The 27,169-nt window shown below is 42.8% G+C and overlaps 1 protein-coding gene across 1 annotated transcript in view; it reads left to right on the top strand.

Moving 5' to 3' along the window:
• The window catches only part of BTBD11 (BTB domain containing 11), a 334,485-nt gene that overhangs the window by 198,587 nt on the left and 108,729 nt on the right, over window positions 1-27,169 (top strand). The window contains exon 3 of the mRNA XM_044679134.1: window positions 25,325-25,478. Coding sequence (XP_044535069.1) covers window positions 25,325-25,478 — 154 coding nt within the window. The remainder of the gene's footprint in view (window positions 1-25,324; window positions 25,479-27,169) is intronic.

Raw genomic sequence — 27,169 nt, 5'->3', positions numbered from 1 at the left:
TAGATCATATATAAATAAAACATAATAAAACATAATTAATCTCCTACTAAATACATAATAAAACATAATAATCCTAAATAAATAATAACAAATATTAATTTAATATATAATATATCTATAATATGATGTTATATATTATATTGGGTATATTATAATATATAAATAATAAACCACAATTAATCTTCTACTAGATGCTAGAGGCCAGGAATAAAAGCCAGAAAGCATAATGTTCCCTGCCCTTTAGGAGTTTCTTTTATGCTGGAATATCCCTTAGGTGCTTTCTGTTGGAAATGTTCCTAGGCTGGAGCCTGAGGCCAGGAACACCTAGAAAACCTCCCCTTGGAAGCCATTTGATAGCCACGGTCCTCAGTTTCCTCATCTGTCAATTGACCAGATGACCTCCGAAATCCCCTCCAACTCTAAATCTCAGATTCTGCCGATGCCCCTGGCCTATTCGGGAGGGCCAGAGCAAAGCAAAAATAGAAAGAGTCCTATCTCCTGGGGAGATGAAGATTTCTTTCCCTTTATTTTCAAGTCTCAAAACACGGCTGCAAAGCACATGCCAGAGGAATGGGCTTCTCTTGTTTTAAAGCGGGAGGGTTGCCTGCCGTTGCCCCCCGTCTTCCCAGTCTTCCTCTCCTGTCTCCTCTTGCTCCCTGTCTCCGACTGCATCACAGACTTCCCAGGTCCAGGTTTCTTCTGATGGAACACAGAACGTTTGTTTTTCTATGCTGGGAAAAATGGGAACTTGGTGTAAGGGACAAAGATCTAAGCAGAAGCAAAAGTGCTGTGGGGCAACCCTTCGGCTGCCAGGGCTCAGGAGCCTGGCGCAAGGACAGACCCAGAGGCTCAGGTTTCTGTCACTCACTGGAGCATCAGGGACATGAGGAAAGTCCTTGGCCTTTGGCAAAGGACATGTGAAGGGTGGCCATCATTTAAAAAGGAAGGAATCCTCCTTCTTCTCCTCCAATCATCCTTCCCCATTCCTCCCCCTTATACCAGGTAGGATTTTTTCTTTGGTCTTTGAGAAGGTTTCTTTCTGGCTCATTTGACTTATTTTACCCAAGGGGGAGGGCATGCTTGCTGGATTTGAACAGGCCTGTCCACCCAACTGTCAGTGAGGGGGCAATTACAGATAATAAATCAAAGAATGATAACATTGATGAGTCGGTAGGGATTTCCCAGACCAGCTTACCCAGCCTGCACTTGGACTAGAGCCTAAAAACGTCTCCAGTAGAAAAGACTCAACATATACTTCAATATAACTCCAACTCCATGAGGGTAGGAATTATGGTGGTTGGGGCTTTATACCACTTAGGGGGCAGCTAGGTGGAACAATGAACAGTGCTGGCCCTGGAATCAGGAAGACCCAAGTTTAAATGTGGCCTCAGATAATTACTACTGTGTGACTCTGGGTAAGTCACTTAACCCTACTTGGCTCAGTTTCTTCATCTGTAAGATGAGCTTTGGAAGGAAATGGCAAACCATTCCAGTGTCTTTGCCAAGAAAACCCCAAACAGGCTCACAAAGAGTCAGACATAACAGAAATAAATCAACAACATCTACTCTAAAAGAGAAATCCATGAAACCTCAGACCTCTCCACACCAGGCTCCCTCCATTCTAGCCATCATCTCTATCCCCTGCCTCCCCAGAATCTTGGCCTCTCTCCCTAGGACCAGACTCTGAAAGATGTTCCATCATATTATTATTATTATTATTATATACATGATTAGATTGTAATTATTGTTGTTAATAACAGCTAAAGGTTATGTGTTCTTTTTTTTTAAGCCCTTACTTTCTGTCCTAGTAACCACTCTTAAGACAAAAGGGCAAGGGCTAGGAAAATAGAGTTAAGTAACTTGTCTAGGGTCTCCCAACTGGTACATGTCTGAGGCTAGATTTGACCCACCACTTATTTTTAAATTTACTTCTCCATGATCCCTTACTAATTATAATTTTTATCACATTATGATCTGAAAATTTTGCATTTATTATTCCTGCTTTTCTGCATATGTCTGCAATGTTTTTATGCCCTAGTACATGATCGATCTTTGCACATGTACCATGTGCTGCTGAAAAGAAGGTATATTCTTTTTTATCCCTGTTCAGTTTTTTCCAGATATCTATTAACTCTAATTTTTCTAATATTTCATTCACTTTCCTCATTTCTTTCTTATTTCTTTTTTGGTTTGGTTTATCTAGTTCTGATAGGGGAAGGTTGAGGTCCCCCACTAGTATGTTTTTATTCTTTCCACCTTAACTCCTTTATTTTTACTTTTAGAAATCTGAATGCTATACCATTTGGTGCATAAATGTTTAGTATTGATATTACATCATCGTTTTGAGGCTAGATTTGAACCTAGATTCTCCTGTCTCTGAGCCTGGATCTCAAGCCTCCGAACCACCTAGCTTCCCCTAGTTATATATTATTGTCAGGTTTGCCATGGTAATGCCCATCAGTGAGATAGCATGGCATTGTTTTGTCTGGCCTCAGTTAGGAAGACCCTAGGCTGCCCTCTGTACCAATGGGCTGGAGGATTCTGCCTAAGTCAATGTCTCAGCCTTCTAAGGCACCTCTATGACTCTAATCTCCAAAGCAGGTACCGCTCTATCTTGGTAGAAGGCATTTCCTCACTGGGAGTTCCCTATACGTGTAAAATCACAGATCTAGGAAAGAGCAGACAACCCCTCGAACCAACCCACGAAGACCCCTTTCCCTGCAGGGTCCCTGTGAGGCTCAGTCCAGTACTTTACATGCTCTTTGGCGTGATCCATCGATAGCAGCTCTTATTCCTTATGGCCAACGCTGGCTCGAGAGGCTGCCTGCTCTTGACTAGATCTGTCCTTTCCCGTGTCGGAAATCCCTTCTTTCTTTAGAGCTCTGGAGGAGGTAGTGGTGGGTGCATTTACTGTCACAGGGCTTGGCTTCAAATGGTGGATCTTCCCTTCATGCCTGACCTTGAAGAAAAATCATTTAACTTCTCTGAGACGTCCTAAGAGTCTATCATGTAGGGGAGGATAAAATGGGGAGGAAAATGAATATGAAATGGAGGCAGCTAAGTGATTTAGTGCACAGAGCTCCATGCCTGGAGCCAGGTGGTCATGGCTCAAATCTGGCCTCAGATAGTTCCTAGCTGTGACTTAGAACTGATACGGGGGGCAGCTGGGTGGCTCAGTGGATGGAGAGCCAGGTTTAGAGATGGGAGGTCCTGGGTTCAAATCTGACCTCAGACACTTCCTAGCTGTATGACCCTGGGCAAGTCACTTAATCCCCATTGCTTAGCTCTTACCACTCTTCTGTCTTGGAACCAATACATAGTATTGATTCAAAGATGGAAGGTAAAAGGTTTAAAAAAAATTTTTAAGAATTATTACAAAAGGTGGCAAAAAACTGGAAAAGGAGGGTATGTCCTTCAATTGGGGAATGGCTGAACAAACTGTGGTATATGCGGGTGATGGAATACTATTGTGCTAAAAGGAATAATAAACTGGAGGAGTTCCATGCAAATTGGAGAGACCTCCAGGAAGTGATGCAGAGCGAAAGGAGCAGAGCCAGAAGAACTCTGTACACAGAGACTGATACACTATGGTAAAATCGAATGTAATGGGCTCCTGTACCAGCAGCATTGCAATGACACAAGACAATTCTGAGGGATTTATGGGAAAGACGCTACCCACATTCAGAGGAAGGACTGCAGGAGAGGAAACATATAAGATAAACAATTGCTTGAACGCATGGGTCGGGGTGGACATGACTGAGGGTGTGGACTCAAAACTACCACACCAATGCAACTACCAACAATTTGGAAATAGGTCTTGATCAAGGACACATGACAAAACCAGTGGAAATGCGCATCGGCCATGGGTGGGGGGAGTGCGGGGAGTGAAGGGGAAAGTAGGAGCATGAATCATGTAACCATGTTAAAAATGATTATTAATAAATGTTTTAAAAAAAAAGAGGAGCTGCGAAGTGGCTTAGCAGAGAGAGAACTAGGCTTGGAGATGGAAGGTCTTGGGTTCAAATCTGAGCTGTGTGACTCTGGGCAAGTCACTCAAACCCCACTGTTCAGCCCTTACTGCTCTTCTGTCTTAGAACCTGTTCTTACTCAGATCCTATACTTAGTATAGGTTCTAAGATGGAAGATTTCAGTGGATAGAATGCCAAGGTGGTGGTGGTTGTTTTTTTTTTTTTAATCCTTACTTTCTGACTTAGAATCAATACCATGTATTGATTCCAAGGCAGAAGAGCAGTCAGGGCTAGACCATGGGGGTTAAGTGACTTGCCCAGGGTCACACAGCTAGGAAGTATTTGAGGCCAGATTTGAACCCAGGACCTCCTGTCTCCAAAACTGACTTTAATCTGCTGATCCACCTAGCTGCTTCCAAAGTAAGATGTTTGTTTTTTTTAAAGTTTATAAATATCTTGACTTCTTTTTTTTATCTCATTTGAGACCCACAACAGTTCTGTGAGGTTAGAACTTCATTTTATAAATGAAAAAACAGGCAAAGAAAAATGAAATTATTTATGCAGGGTCACAGAGCTAGCAAGTGTCTGGGGCAGGATTCAAATTCCGGTCTTCCTGATCCCAAAGTCCAGTGGTGCATCCACTATGCTACCTAGTTTAACTTCATTGCCTCCGTTTCCCCATCTGCAAAATGAAATAACTGGGGTAGACGGCCTCTCGGGAATCTTCTGCCTCTAAACCCGCGATCCTCACGTCAGGCTTGGGAAGACCTTGGAATGACTTTCCAGCGGCGTGGATGACGGGGGAATCTTTCCCAGCAAGACAGCCGGTCAGTTGACCGGAGGTGAAATCGCCTGTGATCCAGCAGCAGCCAGACCTGTTCTTGCCAATTAGGGACATGAACTTAACAAGTTTATTAACATGGAAGCTGTGGGCAGAGGGGGAAGAGCTCCGACAAAGCCCTGGGCCGAGCGCTCCGGAGCAGCCTTCGGCTCCCAGCCCACAGCCCTTGTCGGCGAAGCCTCCACAAGGACCTCCTTTCCACCTGCTCAGGCACGTCCCTCTCTGAAGCCTCTGGGGTCCGTGGGTGCCGATTCCCAAGGCTGCTGGTGCCCTGTCCCAGGAACACCAGGGAGACCTTGGCCTTCCTTCTCCCCAGCCAGAGAGGAAGCAGCAAACAGCAATCCAGGACTTCCTAGTCTAAGGTCTAGAAACTTTTTTTAGTGCTTTATTACTCTGCTTCAATAAAATTGGCTTCCTTTGTCATCCTGTGCGTTTTGCTTTATGCATTAAAAAAACGATTTTGATAATTCAGCTAGGTGGCTCAGTGGATAAAAGTCTGGAGTCAGGAAGACCTGGGTTCAAATTTGGCCTCAGACATTTCTTAGCTGTGTGACCCTGGGCAAGTCACTTAACCCCCATTGCCTAGCTCTTTCTTACCTTTGGCTTTGGAACTGATAACTCCATACCCATTCCAAGACAGAAGGAAAGAGTTTTAAAAAAAAGAATGCGAGTTCTCTGGGAGGAAGGGGCTGCCTCTTTTTGGTCTTTGCATGATGATTAATACGTGCTTGTTCATTGATTGCTCGGTTGCTTCCCAAGGTACATTTTGGATCACAGGCTCAAGCTCTCTCCCTTTCCTCCTCATCTTTCCCCTCAACTCCTCTGTCCTCTTCTCTGTATTCAAGGCATGCTCCCTTACCTCCAGAAGCACACCTCTCTGTTCCCTTATTCTCTTCCTGTCCCCCGAGTAGCATCTATCTCGCACCTGCTTCCTCATCTCTCATCCCATCCCTTTGACAGCTCGTCCTCTGTCCCTGTCTGCCCCCCTTCCCACTCCTGCTGCTGCCCCCATAGGGAGACTGGGGAGGGGGGGTTAATTAGCCTCTCAAACAACAGCACCAGCAGCAGCTGCCCTGAGGAGTCTTCTTAATCAAGGCATGAAAAGATGTCACTGTGTTCTCAGACCCTGCAAAGATCCACTTTGGAGCGAGCCCTCCCTGTAGCAGGCTCTAGGGAAGCTGGAGGATTGGCAGCAGCGGGGAGGGCACAGAGAGGGAGTAGCAAGGCGGCGAGGCCCATTGAGAGCCCTCTGCCACCCCAGCCACAGGGCGGGTCTCACCCAGCTGCCAAGGGCTTTTGGGTCCGAGGAACCTGCAAACGAGCCCGTTCTCACCATCTGTCCTTCTCCAGGAGTGGAGGGGCAGGCAATGGTAGCCAGTTTCGGTGGAGGTAATTACATCTTGCTTTAGGACAGTTCCTCCTGCTGTTTTACTTGGTTAGCATCCAAAATGCTCGCAGAGCTTTCCTTACCCAGGATTGGCACCTACCAAGTTGATTGCATTCCAGTGGATAGGAAGCTGTTTCAACAGCCTTGATTAACTCAGAAAGGGGCATGGGGTGGAGATGGGAGGGATTTGCCCAAGTGACTTACACAGAGAACTAATAGGATTATAAGAGCTGGAAGGACCCTCAGAGGCCAAGGCCCCCCACTTTACAGATGAGGAAACAGAGGCACAGACAAGTACCTGCCTCTCCAGACATGGTCTAGTCCTCTGGTTTGGAGGACACTCAGACAACCATCGGGTTAGGTTGAAGAGGAGCCACTTCCCTAGGCACAGGCTGGCTATGGAATCAAAGACCTTGAATTAATTCTCCCTTTGCCTCTTATCGTCACCTTGGACAAGTCGCTTGACCTCTGTGGGCCTCAGTTTCCTTAACTGTAAAAGGAGATTAAACTAAAGTCTCTAAAAGTCCTCTTATCACACAGGATAAGTTTAGAAGAACCTGAAAGACTTCTATGAACGGATTCAAAGTGAAGTAAACAGAACCAGGAGAACATTGTAAACAGTAACAAAAATATTGGAAGTTGATCCATTGTGAAGCACTAAACTATTATCAGCAAAACAGGGTTCTAAAATAATCCCAAAGGACTTGTGATAAAAATAAAAACTGCTCCACAGCCAAAGAAGGGAGTGTTGGAATCTGATTACAGATCAAAGCACACCATCCTTAGTGAGTTTTTTATTATATGTATAATATGTATCTTCAGTCATGACATGGGGAATATGGAAATAGGTATTGCATGAAAGTACTTGTATAACCTATATTAGACCATTTACTAATGAGGGCGGAGGAGGGAAGGAGGGAGAGAATCTGGATTGCCAAATGGCAGAAAACAATTGTGCAAAATTGTTTCTATATAAAATTGAAAAGAATACATTTTTAAAAGTTCTCTCATCTACAAATTTTTTAGTAATCTCTATTTTCCTATTTATTCAGGCTTTACTATAAAAAAGGCAGCACAGAAAGGTTAAGAGATTTGCCTAATAAATAACTAATATTGGCTAATATATAGAAGAACTGTTGGGATGAAAGTGGTGATGATTAGGATGATAGCTGGCATTTATATAGCATTTTCATATTTTTATTCCCCAGCTTAACACAGTGCCTAGCACATAGTAGGTACTTAATGAATGTTTGTTGATTGATTGTTAATTAATTGTTGTCTCCTTCATGAGGTTGTAGCTCAACCCTATGAGGCAGGTCCCTTTTCACAGATGAGGAAACTGTCAGGAAGAGAGATAAATTACTGAGTAGGTGCACAGCTAGTATTAGAGGTAGGATCTGAATTCAAGCCTTTCAAACTCCAAGTCGAGCTCTTTCTGTACCTAGTTACCAAATAATTGCATATGTCTCTTAGGGCTAGCCCACTATTCTTTTCCTCCTTTTGTATTTTGTATTTTTTTTTCAGTTAACAAAACTCCATTTTCTTTTCCCTCCTGCCTCTGTCCCCACATTGGAACAGAAAGGAAAACAAAGCCCTTGTAAGAAACACATATAGCCAAGGGAAACAAATTCCCAAAGTGGCCACATCTAAAAAATGTGCATCTTACTTTGTCCTCTGAGTCCATGTGCTCTGTGTCAGGAGGTGAGCCTCATGTTTCCTCTCTGGCCCTCTGGAATCCTGGTCTGTTGTTCAAGAGTTCTTAAGTCTTTCAAAGATGATTTTCTTAGTTATTAGCTAAGTTATTCTGCCAGGTCTGCTCACTTCACTCTGCATCGGTTCATATAAGTCTTCCAAAGTTTCTCTAGAATGGCTCTTTCCACCATTTCTTAGACACTGCATTCATCCACCATACTTTTTTCAGTCATTCCCCCAAGTGATGGGCACCTTCTTAGTTTCCTCCTTTTTAGCCACCATGAAAAGATCTCTTTCTCTGGCCTCTGTTGGGTCATAGACCTAGTACAACATTGCTGGGCTTTCTCTGCATTTTATTTTATTCATGGAGAATGCAGGAACAGCCCCTCAACCTTTAATTCCCCAGAAACCATAGGCGAGGTCCATTCAGAAGCTGGATAATGAGCAGGAGCCCCTAGTATTGTGGAAAAAAGCTACACTTACCTCCCAAGACACATCTTCATGGCGTGTGCCCGTGTGTCTGAAAGGAATGAAGCCCTGGGGGCATTTCTGAAAGAAGATGCCACAGAAAGCTGCTCAGGGCCCTACAGGGAAATGGTCAGAAGGGCCAAAGAAACTCCAGACCCCAAATCTTTCCCTACTAACAGCACACATACATCCCCTCACCCAGACCTTGAAACCAAGAGACAATGGCCATTTCACAGTGGATGTCTAGGGCATGCCTGGTGGTGAAGGTACTAGAGGAAGGCCTGAAGAGCGACATCTGCATCCCCTTCTCTGCCCCACTTATCATCACATATGATTTAGTGGGTGGGCTGGTACACACACCCAGCCTCCTGCTTAGGTCAGATTTATTGGCAGGAGTTTCCTGAGGTTCAGACATGGCCTTTTCACACATCTGGCCCCAAGCTGGCCGCCTCGCCAGGGGTTTCCAGACACCTTAAGAAAGAGATCTGCCTTTCATCTTTGCTGCCTTCCATTCAAATGGAGATTTCTCTTGTTGCATCATTGATGGAATACAGTCTGTACCTTCTTGATGCTCAATAGCCCTGGCTGGACTAAGACTATGAGTCATTGTTCCATCAGTGAGGTTATTTCTGTGCCCTTGGAGAAGGAGACTTCTTCTGCCATTATAAAGGGCTGGAGGGCCTTAACCAGGAATCTGGCTTCTAGTCCATATATTTATGGGTTTTACATATATTGAGACCTAGGTTCAAGTCCCGCCTCTCATTCACAGCAGCTGGTAAGTTGCTTTTCTCTTGGTGCCTGGGCAACTTGAAGACTAGACATTGCAAAGAATCACTCAGGCTCTGTTGATTGTCTCCCCATGTTTGGATAACATCTCCCCCATGAGGCTGTGAGCAACTTGGTTGAAAGCTCTTCTGCCTCTATAGTACTAGGCACATATTTATTTGTTTCAGTCATAGTTGACTGTCTTTGGGAGGTTTCCTTTGCAAAGATATTGGAATGGTTTTCCATTTCCTTCTCCAGGTCATTTGAGGAAACTGAGGCAAACAAGGTTATATGACTTGACCAGGGTCACCCAACTAATAAGTCTCTGAAGTTAGATTTAAACTCAGTTCTTCCTGACTCCAGGACTGGCACTCTATCCACCGTGCACCCAGCTACTTGTCGGGCACTTACTAAATGTTTGTTGACTTGATTTGTCTTAATAGAAGTTTCCTAAATAAGTAACATTGCTGGGTAGGCCCTTCATTCATGTAATGATGGTACATTAGCTTGGTAGGACAATGAGGACAATGATGCTTTCTTTTTTTTATTTTTGGTCTTGGTATCCCAAGCACTTAACATTTGTGGTGAAGAAATGCTTATCAATCAATTAATTAGAGGCATAATGGAAGGAAAGGGAGGCTTGGCCTTCGGTTCAAGTTCTACCTCTGATACCCACTGCCTGTTAAGTTCTAGGCAAGGCTAGTAATCTCTCAGTGTCTCAGGCAATTTTCTGAGTCTAAGCATTTGAGGAATTCCCTGACTGTCTTAGTGAAGGGAATTCCCGCAATGGGAAAAACTACAGTTTGGGGCCAAAAATTAAAAAACAAAAAAAAACCCTGTGTATTGTTACTCCTTTGGGTCTCCCAAGAACCTCATGAAGTTGGCATTGCCACTCCCATTTTACGAACAGGGGAGGGTTACTGAGACTCACTTGCTTGATGGCTCAAATCCTTTTTCTTCAGACTTGTCCTTTCATGGACAATAATCAAGAACTTATTCCTTTCTTCCATCCTTCCCTCCCGCCCAGATACAGCTAGTTAGCACCAATGGGAGGATTTGAATTCATGTCTTTGACTTCAAGTTAGGAGTAGATAGAAAGCTGGACCTGGAATTAGGAGTTCCTGAGTTCAAATCTAGCCTCAGATACTTTCTAGTTATGATTCTGGTTAAGTCACATAATCTTCTGTCCACCTCAGTTTCCTTAGTTGTAAAATGGGGGTAATAATAGTACCCATCTCATAGGGATGCTGTGAGGATCAAATGAGATCATATTTGCAAAAAGTGCTCGGCACAGAACCTGGCAGAAATTCTTGTTCCCTTCCCTTCCCTTCTAATCTGACGCTCTTCCCACCATATATCATGGTGAATTCAATTCTGGGCTTAGAGATGCAAGATTTGCACCCCAGCTTCCTTATTCAATAGCCTTGACCTCTTTAAGGATCCTTTTCACACCCCAATACATAACAGCTCTCTGTGATCTGGTGGAGAGAAGACACAGGCTCTAGGGATTCCATGAGCATCTCTGAGCCTCCTTCCCTTTCATTTCCTTCTTCCCTTGGCAGTCTGGTCCACACACGCGGGATAGAAGCATACAAGGTGGGATGTATGAGGATGGAACAACAGAGATGGATGTTTGGCTTAACTTGTGTCTGAGTGGATCTCTCCAGTCCTCATTTGGAGGTCAAGCTAAGCATTCTCCTCCCCAACGCCCAGCAGACACTCATGGCAATCATAGCTTTTCCAGGTGCTGGGCTGCCCTGAGAAGATCAAGGACAGCTTCACTTGCTCTCCAGGAAACCTGTCAGGTCATAGCCAAACGAGGCGGTCATGCAGTACCAGCCTTTTACGTAGCAGGATGGGCACATTTGCAATCCTCTTGTCAGTTATAGAATTCTGTAGCTGCTCGTCAGATTTGTTATGATGGATTGTTTGGGAAGGGACAGAGACTAGAGGGGGTATCTGGTTGGAAATCTCTTGTATTTTCTGCCTTGGCATTCAATTCCTTTACGTATCTGTCTTCCTAATGGAATGGATGGGCAACTAGATGGTGCAGTGAACAGAGGGCTGGTCCTAGAGTCGGGAAGATCCATCTTCCCGAGTTCAAATCTAGCCCCAGATACTTATTAGCTGTGTGTCTCTGGGCAAGTCACTTAATTTTGTTTGCCTCAGTTTCTTCATCTGTCGAATGAAGGAAGGAGAAGGAAATGGCAAGCCGCTTCAGTTTGCCAAGAAAACCCTAAATGGGGCCATGAAGAGTCAGATATGACTGAAAAAATGACTGAGCAATAACTAACAGCGATGTCTGTGAGCAGTCCTAAGGAGGAAGAAGAGGAAAGAGGAAGTTTCAATGGAAAATATATGAAGAGATGGGAGATAGATGGCAGGTTGGGGGAGGGTGGAGGAAATCTGTGACTCTGGGGAGCTGGAAGTGGCCACGGGGAGATGAGTGGGTGCTAAAGGCAGATTTGGCTAATTTTCTAAGTTTTCCTAGGGATGACCAAGCTATAGAATACACAATCCACACAAAAGACAAATACCAAGGCACGGTCTGTCATCAGAAAACGATGAACAGACAAAGGTCTAGACAACATGAGTCCTCCCTGAGTCATGGGGCAATCTTTGTTGGGCCTCATGTCAGATTTTGGTCCCAATGCGCCATACTGGTAACTTGACAGTTCCAAATTGCACCTTAGAATTGACTAGCCTTCTCTGACAGCTAGCACTGTTGTAGGCAGATACCTTAATCAGGGCCTTCCAAGGAGGTCTAGAGAGAAGAACTAAGCCCAAGGAATGGGAGTCAAGGAGGGGAAGGGGAAGACATAATTTTCAACTCAACAGAAGGAAGAATTGTGTAACAATTAGATGAATCTTGAAGTGGGCGGGCTCATGAGGTAAAGATGGAAGTAATCCAAGGGAAGCAAAGCTCTATCAGCATCCAAAGCCCTAATATCTATATCACAAACAACTTTAAGTCTAAATGATCAGAATCCTGAGACCACACACTCAGGCAAACAGGTTAATGCTGGTACTAGCCGGGAGGGAACACCGACATTCCAAGATAAAGGCTATTTGCCCTCTGATGTCTTTTCTAGTGTTTGTCAGGTGTGGGTGTCCCTTGGGCCAGGAGGAGGTGAGAGTGCTGCTCCTGTCATAGGAAGGAGCAGAGATACTGGGTAACATGGTGGGCATATCACAGAACCTGCGATCTTGAAGACATCAGCTCAAATCTCACCTTTGATACTTACTAGCTTGGTGACTATGGCAAGTCTCTTTTCCTCCCTAAACCTCAGTTTCCTCATTCGTAAAATAAGAGAGGGGATATGTATTAAACAGCCTCAGCATACTTCTACCTCAAAATCTAGAATCTAGCAGCTGGGTAACTCAGTGGACTGAGAACCAGGCCTACAGATGGGAGATCCTGGGTTCAAATCTGGCCTCAGACACTTCCCAGCTGTGTGACCCTGGGCAAGTCACTTAACCCCCATTGCCTACCCTTACCACTCTTCTGCCTTGGAACCAATATATAGTATTGATTCCAAGATGGAAGGTGAGGGTTTTTTTTTTTCAAATCTAAAATCTAAATCCCCATGACCTCTTTGGGCCTCATAGTTCTCATCTGTAAAATGAGGAAATTGGATCAGATGGCCTCTGTGGTCATTTTCTGCTCCAGACTTATGAGCTCATGGCCCCTCTGAACCTCGGTTTCCACATCTATAAAGTGAGGGGTTGGATCTGATGTCCTTTGTGATCATTTCTAGTTTTACTTTATTTTAATAAACCCTTATATTCTGTCTTAGAATCAATACTAAGGATGGGTTATAAGGCAGAAGGGCAGTAAGGGCTAGACAATTGGGATTAAATGACTTCCCCAGGGTGACACAACTATAGAGTGTCTGAGGCCAGATATGAACCCAGGACTTCTCATCTCTCAGACTGGCTCTCTATCTCCTGAGCCACCTAGTTGCCCCTAACTTCTTGCTCTAAACCCATGATCATGTGTTTTCAGAAGAATTCAACTCTTATAAAAGGTGCCTCCGCCACCTTCCCCAGTATTAACAAGTGATGAAAGGGATGTCTTATTTTCTCGATGACAGGGACTTAGGTCCCTGCGACATGCATCACATACTAAAACATCAATGGGCACTTGGGTGAAGCTTCCCTCCTATATGCCTGGAAGTGCCCCTTCATGCCAGTCATGCTTCATTGCTCAGTTTTCATCACCAGCAAATGACATGGCTCATTCATGTTATGCCCATGCAGAGGAGGAGCTTCTTGAGAGATTACAAAGGGAAAGACCACTGGCTCTGACTGTCCAAGAGCTGTCCAGCCTGACCTCTAACCTGCTGACATTTTCTTCCTCTGTATGGGGCTCAAGTACTTAAACATGTGCAAAGCTCCATGGTGACCAGGTGGGGACCTAAGCAAATGGTCAAAAACCTCATAAGGCAGCTTTGAGAGCAAGCAATAATAATAATAATAATAATAATAATAATAATAATAATAATAATAAAGAGCTAGCTGAAAATCAATGAGTTCTTTGGGTGTCTGGAACCACCGGTCCATAAATAATTCAGTAGATTTTAAATGAAATATATGTTGTTGCTGTGACATGTACAGGAAGATCCAATTCTGGAGACCCTGGGGGGACGGAGAGATGAGAAGGTAGTAAAGAGGAAAAAGTGGGGTAGGAACAGAGCCTAAAAGGCAAGTAACTCAGAATTGTATAAAGGTCTTTAATTGTACTGCTGAGGGGAGCAGAGAAGCAGACGCCAAAACCAACTGAAGATACTTTGCTGGGCTTGGGCACAGCCCGTGTCCCACTGCTAGGCTCTGCCCATTCATTACCTACCCATGGAAGAGCAGAACCACCTTTCTCCTGGAGGCCTCTTGAGTGAAAGCCCATGTGAGTCTGCAACTAGCCTAGATGGGACAGCTAATTAACTCTGTGCAATCTGGAAGTAGAGGAAAACTTGGCAATTGTACATGTGGTTGTAGGATTTTCAAATCATCCTCCTGGCTCCTGTATAGGCTTGAATACTTATGTGGTGTTTTGTAGGACCTTTTTAGGTTTCTAGAGCTCTTTATAGAGTGCATCTTACTCAATCCCCAATCCAGTAAGATGTTATTCAGTTGTTATCTGATTCTTCTTGTCTCCATTTGGGGTTTTCTTGGCAAAGATACTAGAGTGGGTGCCATTTCCTTCTCTAGCTCGTTTTACAGATGAGGAACCTGAGGTAGACAAGGTTAAGTGACTAGCCCACTGTCACACAAACTAGTAGGTGTCTCAGGCCAGATTTGAACTCAGAAAATTGAGTCTTTGCCTCCAGACCCAACACTCTGTGCACCATGGCACTATTTAGCTGGGTCTGTACTGTAAGAAAGCTAACTATGATTATTCTCATTTTATAGCTAAGGAAACTAACAAGATAATGGAAAAGAGGGCTAGATTTGTAATCAGAGGATCAGACTTCAAATCCTGCCTATATTATTTGCTACTTGTGACTTGGACAAGTCACTTCTCCTTTTTCTGTTAAATGAAAGGTTTCAATTTGACAGCCTCTATGGTCCCTCCTGGTCTTTATCTTATGATCCCATGAACTCAGTTTTCTCTTTGGTAAAATGTAAAATGAGGAGATTGAAATATATGATCTTCAAAGTCTTCACATTTATGATTCTAATATCCTGTAAGTTTCTCCTCTTTGTGCTTCAATTTTTCTATTTGTAAAATGAGGGATTGAGAACTTAGATGATCTCCAAGTTCTTTTCCAACCTTGAATCTTGATGATTCTACCATCCATTAACTTTCTCTCCAAGACTCAGTTTCCTTCTCTGTAAAATGAGAGAATTAAACTAGATATTCCTTATAGCACTAAATCTGGGATTGTCTATGAATGAATAGAGCAGCTAGGTGGCACCATAATGCTGGACCTGAAAAGGAAACTCATTGAGTTCAAATCTGGCCTCAAATACTGACTAGCTGTGTGATCCTGGACACTTCAACCTCTTTGTCTCAGTTATCTCATCTGTAACACAAGCAAGCTGGCAAAGGAAATGGCAAACCATTACAATATGTTTGTCAAGAAAACCCCAAATGGGGTCATGAAGAGTCCAATACTACTGATCAACATTAACAAAATGAATAAAGCCTAGGGTCATAGTATTGTAGACCTAGAGATGGAAGCCGCCTGAGAGGCTATTTGGTCTAACATACTCATTTTGTAGATGGGAAAACAGGCCTGGAGAAGTCAAGTGACTTGTCTAAGGTCACACAGTAAAGGAGGAAGCCAGAATTCATTCCCATGTTCTCTGACTCCCAAGCCAATAAGCTTTTCCATCAGCTTGAAGATAAGACTATTTGGACTTCCTTTGGCTTGCTCATTCAGCCACATAATAGTTAATTTTCTTATTTACATTATTGATTTCAAAACCATGCTGCCATCAAATAGCCTCCGGGTATCTTGTACAACATAATAATGCAGTCATAACAATCGAGCTACCATCTGTGCCCGTCTGTCTCAGAGGAGCTTGAGCTCCCTCTCCCCAACCTGGATTTTAATTAGCACCCTCTCCCAAGCTGACTGGGAAAGCAGGCTTCCTGATTCCTTATATGTCCTACCTTGGGGCTGTGTGCAGGGGCAAGGAAGGCTTCTCGAATCCATTCAAATCAGTTCCATTCCACAAGAAATTATGAAATACCCACTATGTGCCAGATCCTGGGCATACAAACAGAAAACTCAGAATATTCTTTTCCCTCAAGGAATTTAAATTCTGAACTCTGTCTAGTACCTCATAGGAAGTGGAAGAACACTGGCTCTACAATCAGTGTGTCAATCAACAAACATTGATTAAATGCTTACTATTTGCTGGGGATTCAGAGAAAGGCAAAAACAGCTTCCCTTAGGGAGCTCACATTTTAATGAAGTTGATAAATCAGTTGTATCCAACTCTTTGTGACCTTATTTCAGGTTTTCTTAGCAAAGATACTGGAGTGGTTCGATATTTCCTTCTCTAGCTCATTTTATAGATAAGAAAACTGAAGCAAATGGGATTCAGAGACTTGCCCAGGGGCACACAGCTAGTCAGTGTCTGAGGCCAGATTTGAACTCATGAAGATGAATCTTCCGGACTCCAGGCCTGGTGCTCTATTCACTATGGCAATACCCAGGACCTCATGAAGCAGGTGATGGATTCAAATCTTATTTCCACTGCTTACTAGTTATGTGACCTTGGATAAGTCGTTCACCTCCGTGGGCCTCAGATTCTTCTTTTGTAAAATGAGGAAGGTGAACTTGATGGTCTCTGAGATTCCTTCCGGTTCTAAATCTGTGATCTTATATCTCTCTTGATATCAGAGAAATACTGTGGTATCAGAGAAAAAAATACTCAGGGTCAGGAGAACTTCAGGTTCCAATCTTGCCCCTGACATGATTTTTCTGGATGTGTACAAGTCACTGAAGAGGTTCCATGGGGAGGTCCCCATTTCCCAACAAGAACAAGAGATTTAGAGTAGGAAGACTGATTCAAATCCTGTCCTAGTTCTAATACTTTCTTGTGTTTAAAATGCCTTCCTTGATGGGGAAACCATAATGGACGTAGGAACTTTAAGTAGCCCAGGCTTGCTAGTTAATGAAGCTGGTGGCAAGAGAAGATGCTGCCTTTCAGTGATATTCCAAGAGTCCCCAGAGAGTCTGGTCCCAGGAAAGATGGTGACATTGAGATAATAAAAGGTCTTCTCCTCTGTCTATTCAGGAAGCTCCTGGTCCCAGGCAAAAAGAGGAGACTTAAGCTGAATGGGTTACTCCTCCTAGGGCCTCATTCCCTCATTTGGCTAGCAACATTGTGCTAATGAGGTAGAGGTTGCACATTCCATTCCTGAGTGGACTGATTTGTTTGCCTGAGCCCATCAATCAACAAGAATGTACTTAGCTCTAAGACCATGGCAGTCACTATAGCATATTTAAAAATTAGTGTGACATATACTGTAGCAGAGCTCTGGGGTCAGTAACACACTGCCACTTGTCATCTTTGAGACTTTGGGTAAGTCCCTTAACCTCTATGGGCTTCATTTTCCTTTTCTCTAAAGTGAGGGGGTTAGACTTTGAGGTCCCTAATACTAAAAACCTGAGAGGAATTGTGACTCACTTGGTTGTACATCTGACCTAGTTCCTTCAGGATAAGGATTGGGTTTTGCTTCTTTTTGTATGCCCAGTGCTTAGCACAGTGCCTAACACATAGTAGGTGCTTAATAAATGTTTATTGATTGGTTAATTGGACTAGGAAAGTATGGTTCAGGTACAACTTTTTCTAATTTCTCTGTGTGTGGAAGAGTCCATTAACCCCTCAGTGGAAGTCCTGGGCAAGTCCATTAATCCCTCAGTGCCCCCCAAGACTTAGAGGAAAATTTGACCTGCATTGGTGGCAATTTCCTCAAATCCTTGGAACTCTCCATACCAGTGACTTGAGAGCATTGTCCCCTCATCCTACTCAGCCCAGTTGTTCATCTGATATTTTATTTTAAACCCTTATCTTTCATCTTAGAATCCATTCTAAGATAGAAGAGCGGTAAGGGCTAGGCAACTGGGATTAAATGGCTTGCCCAGGGTCACACTGCTAAGGAGTGTCTGAGGTCAGATTTAAAGGTAGGATACCCTGTCTCCAGGCCTGGCTCTCAATCCACTGGGCCACCAAGCTGCCCCTCATTTGACATTTGAAAAAGCAGTAGCTTGCATTGGCCTCCTTTTAATAAGTCTTATTATGCTCTAATAGCATTCTGTATATCAGCACATTGTTCCCTAAATGAAATTCTTAGGAGCAAAGCCTAAGAGCTGGAAGAAACTTTAGGTATTATCTAGTCCAAGATCCTCTTTTGACAGATTAATGTAGCTCACACAAAGTTACACAGACAAAATCAGGATTTGAACCTAGGTCTTTTGATTCCTGAGTCAAGGAGCTTTCCAATGTACCACTTTTCCTGCTCCTTTAGAGTCCTATCACAGACCTTGAGGGAAAGCACTTAAAAAATTATGACCAAACCCATTTTACATATGAAAAAGATGAGGCTCAGAGAAATTAATTGTGATTTTGCCCTAGGTCACAGGAATAAGAAACAGTGGAGCAAATCAGAGAGTACAAAGTCTGGTCCTGTGTTATCCCCACCAAGGTAGTCTTCTTTGTCTTTTCTCAGGCTAGATGGCATATCACACTTTCCAGCAGCCTTGCATCAGAACCTAGCCTCAGAGCCTGGCCTCAGGGCAGTTACTGGATACTGGAAGCTCTCTCTTTGTCTTCACCACATCCTAGTTATTTTGGTGGCTTGGCAAGGACCTGCCTAACTTTCTTTCTCCTTGAATGTAGATCATTCTGAAAAAATGCAGTGTGGGACATGATTAGCATAATTGGGACCTGGCATGGCTCCCCAAATGAATGAACTGGTTGGGCTGGTCCCAAGTCTGTTTTCTACCCCAGTACCTTTTAAAATAAAGAGCCATGTGATTTGATCCTTAGCCAATTATCAAAACTGAACAAGAAAAAGAAAATCCCCCCCAGTCCTAAATATTTCCTGTTTGTTTTTGTTTTTTACATGATTACCAGTAGAATGATGCTTTCTATTATTATATCTGTCTGTAAGTATTTCTATTAGGCTTTCTTTTTGGTGGCAGGCAGATGCTAACCAATGAATTTAATTAGTATAGAGGCTGTCCTTGTACAAACTCCCTCTACCAATGGGGATTGGCAACTTATCTGCAAATTATACTATTCTTAGAGAGTGCATTGAAACATAGAGAGACTAAATTAATTGCTTGGCAGGCAACCAAGTGTTGGATTTTGAGTCAGGAAGACCTGGGTTCTAATCCACCTTTGATTCTTATTATCCATGTGACTTTGGGCAAGTCATGTAATCTCTGTCTACCTGCTGATTTTTTCTTTCTTTTAATGCTTTGCAGAGTGAGTGCCCAATGAGGCACTTCATAAATGCTTGTTGACTTAACTGGTGAAGGCCTCAAATTCATTCCATACAGGAAGAAGTTGAAGGAACAACTTACAAGGATGCGAGTCACCTAACCTCCTTGGTTTTCAAGTGTCCTCTTCTGTAAAACAGACCAGATGCCACTGAGGTCCCTTCTAACTCTAAGTCTATGACCCTATGAACTCTGGGTCTCAGTTTTCTCCTCTGTAGAAGGTCTAGATGACCTCCAAGGTCTCTTTTAGCTCTGAATCTTGACTCTTATGGTCTGGAGTCTGTAAAAAAAAAAAAAAGATTTAGACAAAAGACTAAAGACAAGTCAGTCTTCGAGTATTTAAAGGGCTGTCATGTCCAGGAGAGATCAGGCTTATACTATTTGGTCTCACAGGAGAGAACTAAGAGAGATAGCTACAAGGAACAGAAAGACACATTTTGGTTTGAGGTGAATAAGGGAAAATGACCTTCCACTGAGAGCTGTTCAGAAGTAAACTGAGTTGCCTGGGGACACAGTAAGTGGGTTCTCCCTCCCTGGTATTTTTAAGCCAACACTGGATGACAATTTATTTGTCGGGGAAGTTCTAAGGAAGATTCTTGTTCCAACAAGGGCTGGCCTAGACAATGGTGGAAGCCCTGACATTCTTTGAGCCAAGTGCCCCCTTTGTTAATCAATACCTCCTCAGCAGGCACACTGGGCACAACATGGCCTTGGGTTAGACAGAAATTAGATTGATTTAAGAAGCTGAGCCCCAGAACAGTTAGAATCCACAAGTTAAAAAAAAATGGGAATAAAAATAACAACATATGAGCTCTGGCATCAAGAAATCAGACCAGTGAATTGGCAGTAAGTGAAACTTTAGAGGGGAAGAAAACCATTTTATGGGCAAACAAATGGAAGCATTCTGAAAGGCAACAGTCACATGAGCAGGCAGTAGAAGGGCTTAGGTGACCCCACATTGCCTTAAGCCTATGGTTTCTCCCCTTACCTACCAGACCAGTGACTCCCTTGGCTAGGGAATTGTGTGATGATTAATATTGCCAAAGCATCAGACTACTCCTGGCATTAAAATGTGATGGTGCTGATGACATCTTATTGACCCTGTTGATTTTCCTATAAAGATATTGCAAGAAATCTCTTCTTACATACCAAATACAGTCTTAAAAAAAAGCTAGGACATGATCCTTGAATAATAGCTCAATTACAGGTCACCCACACCCAGGCAATCTATCATTCAGGGCTCTCAAATAATCATACTTTTTACCCATAGATTCTGGAGCAAGGCTTTTTATAATTTCCAGGTCACTTCTACTTAACAACCATTTATTGAGCAGCCACTACAGAAGAGGCACTGGGCTAGGGGTTGAAGGCACTGTCAATGTCCTTCATTCACCCAGGTTCCCAACCTTGGAGTCAAATCAGGATTCTTCTCTCTTCCTCAATAGTCACAGGAGACAGTAAAATCAAATGCTGAGTCTGAAGTCAGAAAGACCTGGGTTCAAACCTGACTTCATACATTTTCTTAACTGACCCTAGGCAAATCTTAACTGCTCTTTGCCTCAGTTTCCTCAACTGCAAAATGGAGATAATGTTAGCATTCATGTCAAAGGGCTGTTATAAGGATCAAATGAGAAAATATGTGTAAAGTGCTTAGCCAGGTACTTAATAGAAGCTTATTTCCTCCCTTTCCTTCCTGAGAGAGGTGGCCAGATCTTGTTCATTCTACCTTCATATCTTTTTAAGCACATCTAATTCTCCCTGGTTCCAAAACCCCTATCCTTTGTAGCCCTTTAGATGGTAGGCAAATAACCACAGAGTTCTCAGGGTTAAGCCTAAGGGGTTTGTTGATAACAGAGTAAAGGGAACAAGGCAGTGGAAAGAGGGTTAGGAAGTACTGAGATCTAAGGATGAAAGGTATATCTGACTAAGGTTACTAATAGGTCTTGTCTGGATGGTCTTCTGCTGACCCAGGGCAGGAAGCCCTGGGTCAGAGTGATGTGGTCTCTGGATAATAAATAAAGTTGATCTTTGACTAAAGGACTTGCCAGTTGTGCTAATAGTATTGGTAAATTGTTCTGCAGGATTGGTTTAAACTCTATTCTAGGCCTAAGCTACCCACATTCTTACTCCCACCACCCAGGGCCCCAGGGGGTAAGGGATAAATGAGTGATCAGGGGAGAAGTCATGGAAAAACAGAACCCAGCCCTGGGTCTCCAGGGCTTTATATACTCTTGGCCCAACTGGCAGTTGGTGCTTTGCCCTATGTCACATGCCACTGTCAACATTCCAACCAGGGCAACTGACAGGTGACCCCAGGCTAACATGGCAAAGTTATTAATCCTATATTACACCTGGTACAGGCCCTCCTCACATCTTGCCTCGACATTGTCAGTAGAACTTCTTATTGGTCTTAGAGCATTTCTCCTTTCTCCCCCTCTTCCAATTCAGCTATATTGCTAACCAAGTGACATTCCTAAAACATAAATCAGATCATGTCACCTCCCTACTTAAAAAACAAACAAAAAACTCTTCAGTTTGAGGCAGCTAGGTGGCTCATTGGATAGAGAGCCAGGTCTGAAAAATGGAGGTCCTGAGCTCAAATTTGATCTCAGATACTTCCTAGCTGTATGACCTTGAGCAAGTCACTTAACTCCAGTTGCCTAGCCCTTAGCACTCTTCTGCCTTGAAATCAATGCTTAATATCAATTCTAAGGCAGAAGGTAAGGATTTACAAAACAATAATAACTTGTGGTGGCTCCCTAGCTCCCCTCAGATAAAAAGGCAAAATCCTCTTCCTGGTGGTTCAAGCCCTCTGGAGTCAAGGTCCCACCAGCCCTTCCAATATTCTCTTGCATTTCTCTCAGTTCCAAACTGTCCTGTGAGTTTTTTCCCTGCCCATCACATTCTTTCTGCCTGTGCTCCATGTTTTGTCAAAACTGTCCCCTTTATGAAATCAACCTATCAGTCAGGAAATACTTAACATAGTGTCTGGCACATAGTAGGAGCTTAATAAATGCTAGTTCACTGGCAATAAGCATTTATTATATACTTGCTCTGTGCCAGGCATTGTGCTTATGTACATATTTGATTTCCCTCCCTTCCTGCCCCGATAAAAGGCAAGCTCAGTGAGGGCAAACTTTCATTTTCTTTGGCTGAAAATTCCTTGTGCATAGTAAGTGCTTATACTCATGGCATCACAAAGTATCACACCTGTAGACTTGAAAGGACACTGATAGATCATCTAGCCCTCCCCTTCATTTTACAAATGAAGAAACAGACTGATGGAGATTAAGTGATTTAGGATTGTGGCTGTAGAACCGGAAAGGACCTTGGAAGTCATCTAGTGCATCCTTTTCATTTTACAAGTGAAGAAACTGAGGCTGAGCAAATTCCATGACTTGCCTGAGGCTGCTCCTGAATTAAACAGAGGTACGAAAAAAAGATATTTAATAAGGACCTTGGACTCTGAATTTAATAAGCACATGAAATTTCAGGAGAATTTCTAGCTCAGTACAAACACCTAAATCCATAAAAAATGACTTTCATAAATTGAAGCTATAAATTCTTAACAGTAACCCCAAAGACAGAGACACACCAGGGACTGCTGCAGAGAGGACGCATCCAGATTGCAAATCTGTTTCAGGAGGCAGCATGCTGTAGTGGAAAGAGCAATGGGGTCAGGAGCTCTAAATCAGAATGCCAGTTCTGCCACCTCAGTGACCTTGAGAAAGTTTTTGGATTCCAATTTCCTCATCTGTAGAATGGGCAAAGGAGGTTGGACTAAATGACTTGTAAAGTCACTTTCCAACTCTAAAATTTCTTCAATTCTATCACCCTATAATACACAAAAGATGGTTTAAAGAATGAAAAAGACCCAACAAGAGTTAGAGGCATCCAAACTTGACACAATATAGGAAATCTCAGCTGATGGTCTCTTGAGAAAAAGGAGAGTGTTTTGCCTCATTTTGTACCCCAGGGCCAAGCATTTGTAGTCCCTAGCATTTGTAGGCACTTAATAAATGACTGTTGGTTGACTAATTGATTCTTCCTTGAGTACATCAATGGATCTGTGATCTCTTTAATATGGTCATTTCCTCTAGTGGTTCCACTCCCTTCTATGCCCGCCTGTCCTGAGCAACCCTGGTTGATATCCATTGGCACTCTTTCTGTAGGAAAAGGAAAATAGGTGTGAATTTCCATGTCATATATTTTTCACAGGAAAGCTAGTTTAGCCATCACCCTGGGACATTGGGGTACTGCCATCTGCAGTCAAGACAGAGGTGGGAAAGAGGTGGGAGGGGAAGTATCTGAAGTGAGCAGAGGCAAGGTTAGGTTTTACAAAGGCACTCTAAGCAGAAGCCTAGTGGCATGCGTTTACTCATTGTTCTTCTCCCCTGACACCAGTGCAGTATGGGACAGTATGAGAACTTGGCAGAATCTTTTGTTGAATGACTGATTGACCTATGCTATCAAAACAGATTTGGGACTAAGAACATCTTCACCAGGATAAATGGCCCAGTTGGTCCACTCAGATGTAGGTGGAAATCGCAGATTCTTTTCCTAGCAGATGATTTTAGATGGCAGTCATCGCCCAGTGGGGAAAGGAGGAGAGATGACTGGGCAAGGATCTCAATAGGGGCATCTGTAAGTCGTTCAAAGCTTCCTTAGGGCTAATGGTAGCTCTGGTGGGAAGGCATTAAAGAATGCCTTCATGTATGGGGATGGTTATTGAAATCAGGAAGTCATTGATTTGGGGAAACTTAATTTATGTGTATATTGAATATGTATTTATATATGCACTTATGTATATATTTACCCAAGTTTGGTTATTTTTCTTAGTCCTGGTAATGATCTCATTTGGGGTTTTCTTGGCAAAGATCCTGGAGTGGTTTACCATTGCCTTCTCTAGCTCAAATGACAGATGAGGAAACTGAGGCAAACAGGGTAAAGTGACTTGCCCAGGGTCACACAGCTAGTAAGGGTCTGAAGCTAGATTTGAACTCAGGAAGATGAGTATTCTTGACTCTAGACTCAGTGCTCTATCCACTTCACCATTAGCTTCCTTGGATGTATACTTTATGTGCATATACATATATATATGTATATATGTATGTGTAAATATATATGTGTATATATACATAAGGGAGACTGAAATATCTATATATAATATATCTAGAGAGGAACATATATGCACCTATGCAGCTAAGTCTCAGTGAGAATAAAGAATCCTGTGAAGTGATCACATTATTTTAATTTTCATTGTATATTTCCATTGGGCTGAAACCAATTACCATATTTTACATATAATTATCCCTCAAATAGCATGAATTCAGATAATACAAACTCCTTCAGGACCTATCTGGGGAGCAAACCTGCGATTTTGTTAGAATAGGGAATTTCTGCTAAGGAAATTGAGTCTATCAGTGCAGATCAACTAACCTTAATTACTTTGGACACAGAGATTAAGTTACAGGCTCGGGGACGCACACAGGCAATACGTATCAGAGGCAGGATTTGAATTCAGGTCTTCTTGGCTCTAGTAATAGCTCAGAAACTGTCTGTCCCCAAAACTGACTTGTAAAAACAAATTTGATGAACTTGGTGTGTTTATGTGTGGACACACATATGTTTATACATGGATATATACTCATAGGCACACATCTGTCTTTACATATATGTGTGTATGTATGTGTATATATACATAGATATTGAATCCTGTTCACTGGTTCTCTAAATCTCTGATCATGAGGATATGGGGGACAATGAGGGCACAGCACATTTAGAGGGCTCTGTCAGATAGTCTAGGATTAAGGGCTAAATCGTATGGAACAGGAGCTAGGACAAGTAACGTCTAATGGGAGAAGTTGGGGTGGAGGCAAGAGGCAAGGCAACTTAACTGGAGAAGAGCTTCAGTTGAGGAATATTAGGAAAATAACAGGCAAAATGTTGAGGATGGACAGTGTCCCTTTTCCCTGGCAAGTGTGGCCCCGCTGGGTAGAATTCTGCATCTGCTATGAGATTTGGTCTCACTATGTCCATTGTTTTTGCTTAACTGTATTTCTTTATTTTTCTTTTCTTTTTCTTTATTTTGACAAGGAGGAGGGAGGTGATGGAATATCAAAATCATAACATAGGAAGCAAAAGCACCAATGAAACAATTTTAAGTAGTTAAAAACACGGGGGAAATAACCTTTCTTGTTTTGTTCTCTCTGTGTCCACCCTTTCTCCCCATCCCGGATTCCAGGTGTTCTTTGCCTGCCAGACAGTTTGACCCTTCATCGAGACCCCCAGCGGCCAAACAAGCCGGGAGAACTGCCCATGTTCAGCCAATCGGAGCTAAGGACCATCGAGCAATCCTTGCTGGCCACCCGAGTGGGCAGCATTGCAGAACTGAGTAAGTAAAGGGACTTATCCTCCTCCTGTGCCCATATTCAGGGTGTAGGACCAGAAGGGTGTATTTCAGGCAACAACTACTTACAGGTCTACCATTTCAAAGAACTGTGGGAAAGGTCCTGGGAGATAATAATGATAAATACTCATTATAATGCCTTCAAGTTTTCAAAGTGATTCCTAGGCATTATTTCATAGGATTATAGACTGAGAGCTAGGAAGGAGCTCAGAAGTCGCTGAGTCCAGCCTCTTATTTTACAGATGAGGAAACAGTTGAGACTCACAGAAATTAAATTACTTGCCCCAGGACACACGGCAAGTAAGGGTCTAAGGCAGGATTTGAACCCAGGTCTTCCTGACTCCAGGTTCTTTGCCCTTACTTGAGCCTCACAAGATCTCTCTGTGAAAAGGTAATATTTGAATTAGACTTTAAAGGATTCATAAGAGGCCAATAGAAAGGAAGGGAGTTATTCTCTGCATAGGAAAGAAGAGCCTGAATGGAAAGTTTGTTGAAGGGAATATAAAGATAATGAAAGAGAGAAATAGGAGATAGACTAGAAAAATAGAGTGACTCCCATATTGTAGAGGGCTTTGAATGCCGAGTTGAGAAGCCTTAACTTATTTGGGAGGCAGAAAAGAACTAAAGCATTCTGAGAAGAGGAATGATATAATCAGGTCTATGCATTAAAGACATCGTTTCTTCATATATAGGAAAATATTTAGAGCAGCCCTTTTTGTAGTGATAAAGACCTGGAAACCGAGAGGGGGCCCATCTATTATGGAATGGCTAAACAAGTAAGGGTACATGAATTTTTGATGGAATATTACTGCACCCTAACATGACAAAGGGATGGGTTTGAGAAAGCCCAGCAGGATGTGTATGAACTGATGCAGAAGGAAGTGAGCAGAACCAAGAGAAATAGAACAAGAATATGATAAAAATAAGCAACATTGAGAAACTCAAGGACTCCAGTCAATGTACTGATCAATCATGACTCCCAAAGACAATGTCTACTTAGCTCTTGAGGGCTGCTCAGTATGCCGTCTGCTTTCCTGACTGCCCAAGATATAGAAAATCAAACTGTTTTTTACTTAGGTTCCCACTACTTGGCTGGTCATTGAGTGGTGCCTTCATTCCTAATGAAATTGGAACATTGCTTCTAAGAGGGACAGATTAAACTCATGGAAACTGAATCCTGGTACAAGATTGTCTCTGTACCTCATTGTTTAAGAAGCCTTGCTCCTTCTTCTCAATGGACTAGATATATAGATGGATGAGTAGATGAATGGAAGAGTGGATAGATGGGTGGGTGGGTGGGTGAATAGGTAGATAGATAGGTAATAGATAATTATCATACTCTATTTTTGTGGATATGCTATGAAATTGTAGATGATTGTAGATGGCTAGGTACATAAACAGATGGATAGGAATAACTTAGAGATAAAGACAGACATATATAAATAGTTCTCAAGCGGCTACAAGTATATCTATATCTACAGACATTCATGAATAGCAGAGTGGATAGAGTTGATCTCAGTTGTGTATATTTATACACAAACACAGACATATGAATTAGAGAGAGCAAGAGAGGGAAAGGGGAAGAAAAATTGAGAGGGGGGGAAAGAGAGAGAGAGAGAGAGAGAGAGAGAGAGAGAGAGAGAGAGAGAGAGAGAGAGAGAGAGCTGTCTCTTATACACA

Source organism: Gracilinanus agilis, chromosome 5 (genome assembly GCF_016433145.1).
Source record: "Gracilinanus agilis isolate LMUSP501 chromosome 5, AgileGrace, whole genome shotgun sequence".
Classification (NCBI taxonomy): domain Eukaryota; kingdom Metazoa; phylum Chordata; class Mammalia; order Didelphimorphia; family Didelphidae; genus Gracilinanus; species Gracilinanus agilis.
This window is presented reverse-complemented; position numbering and strand designations above follow the sequence as displayed.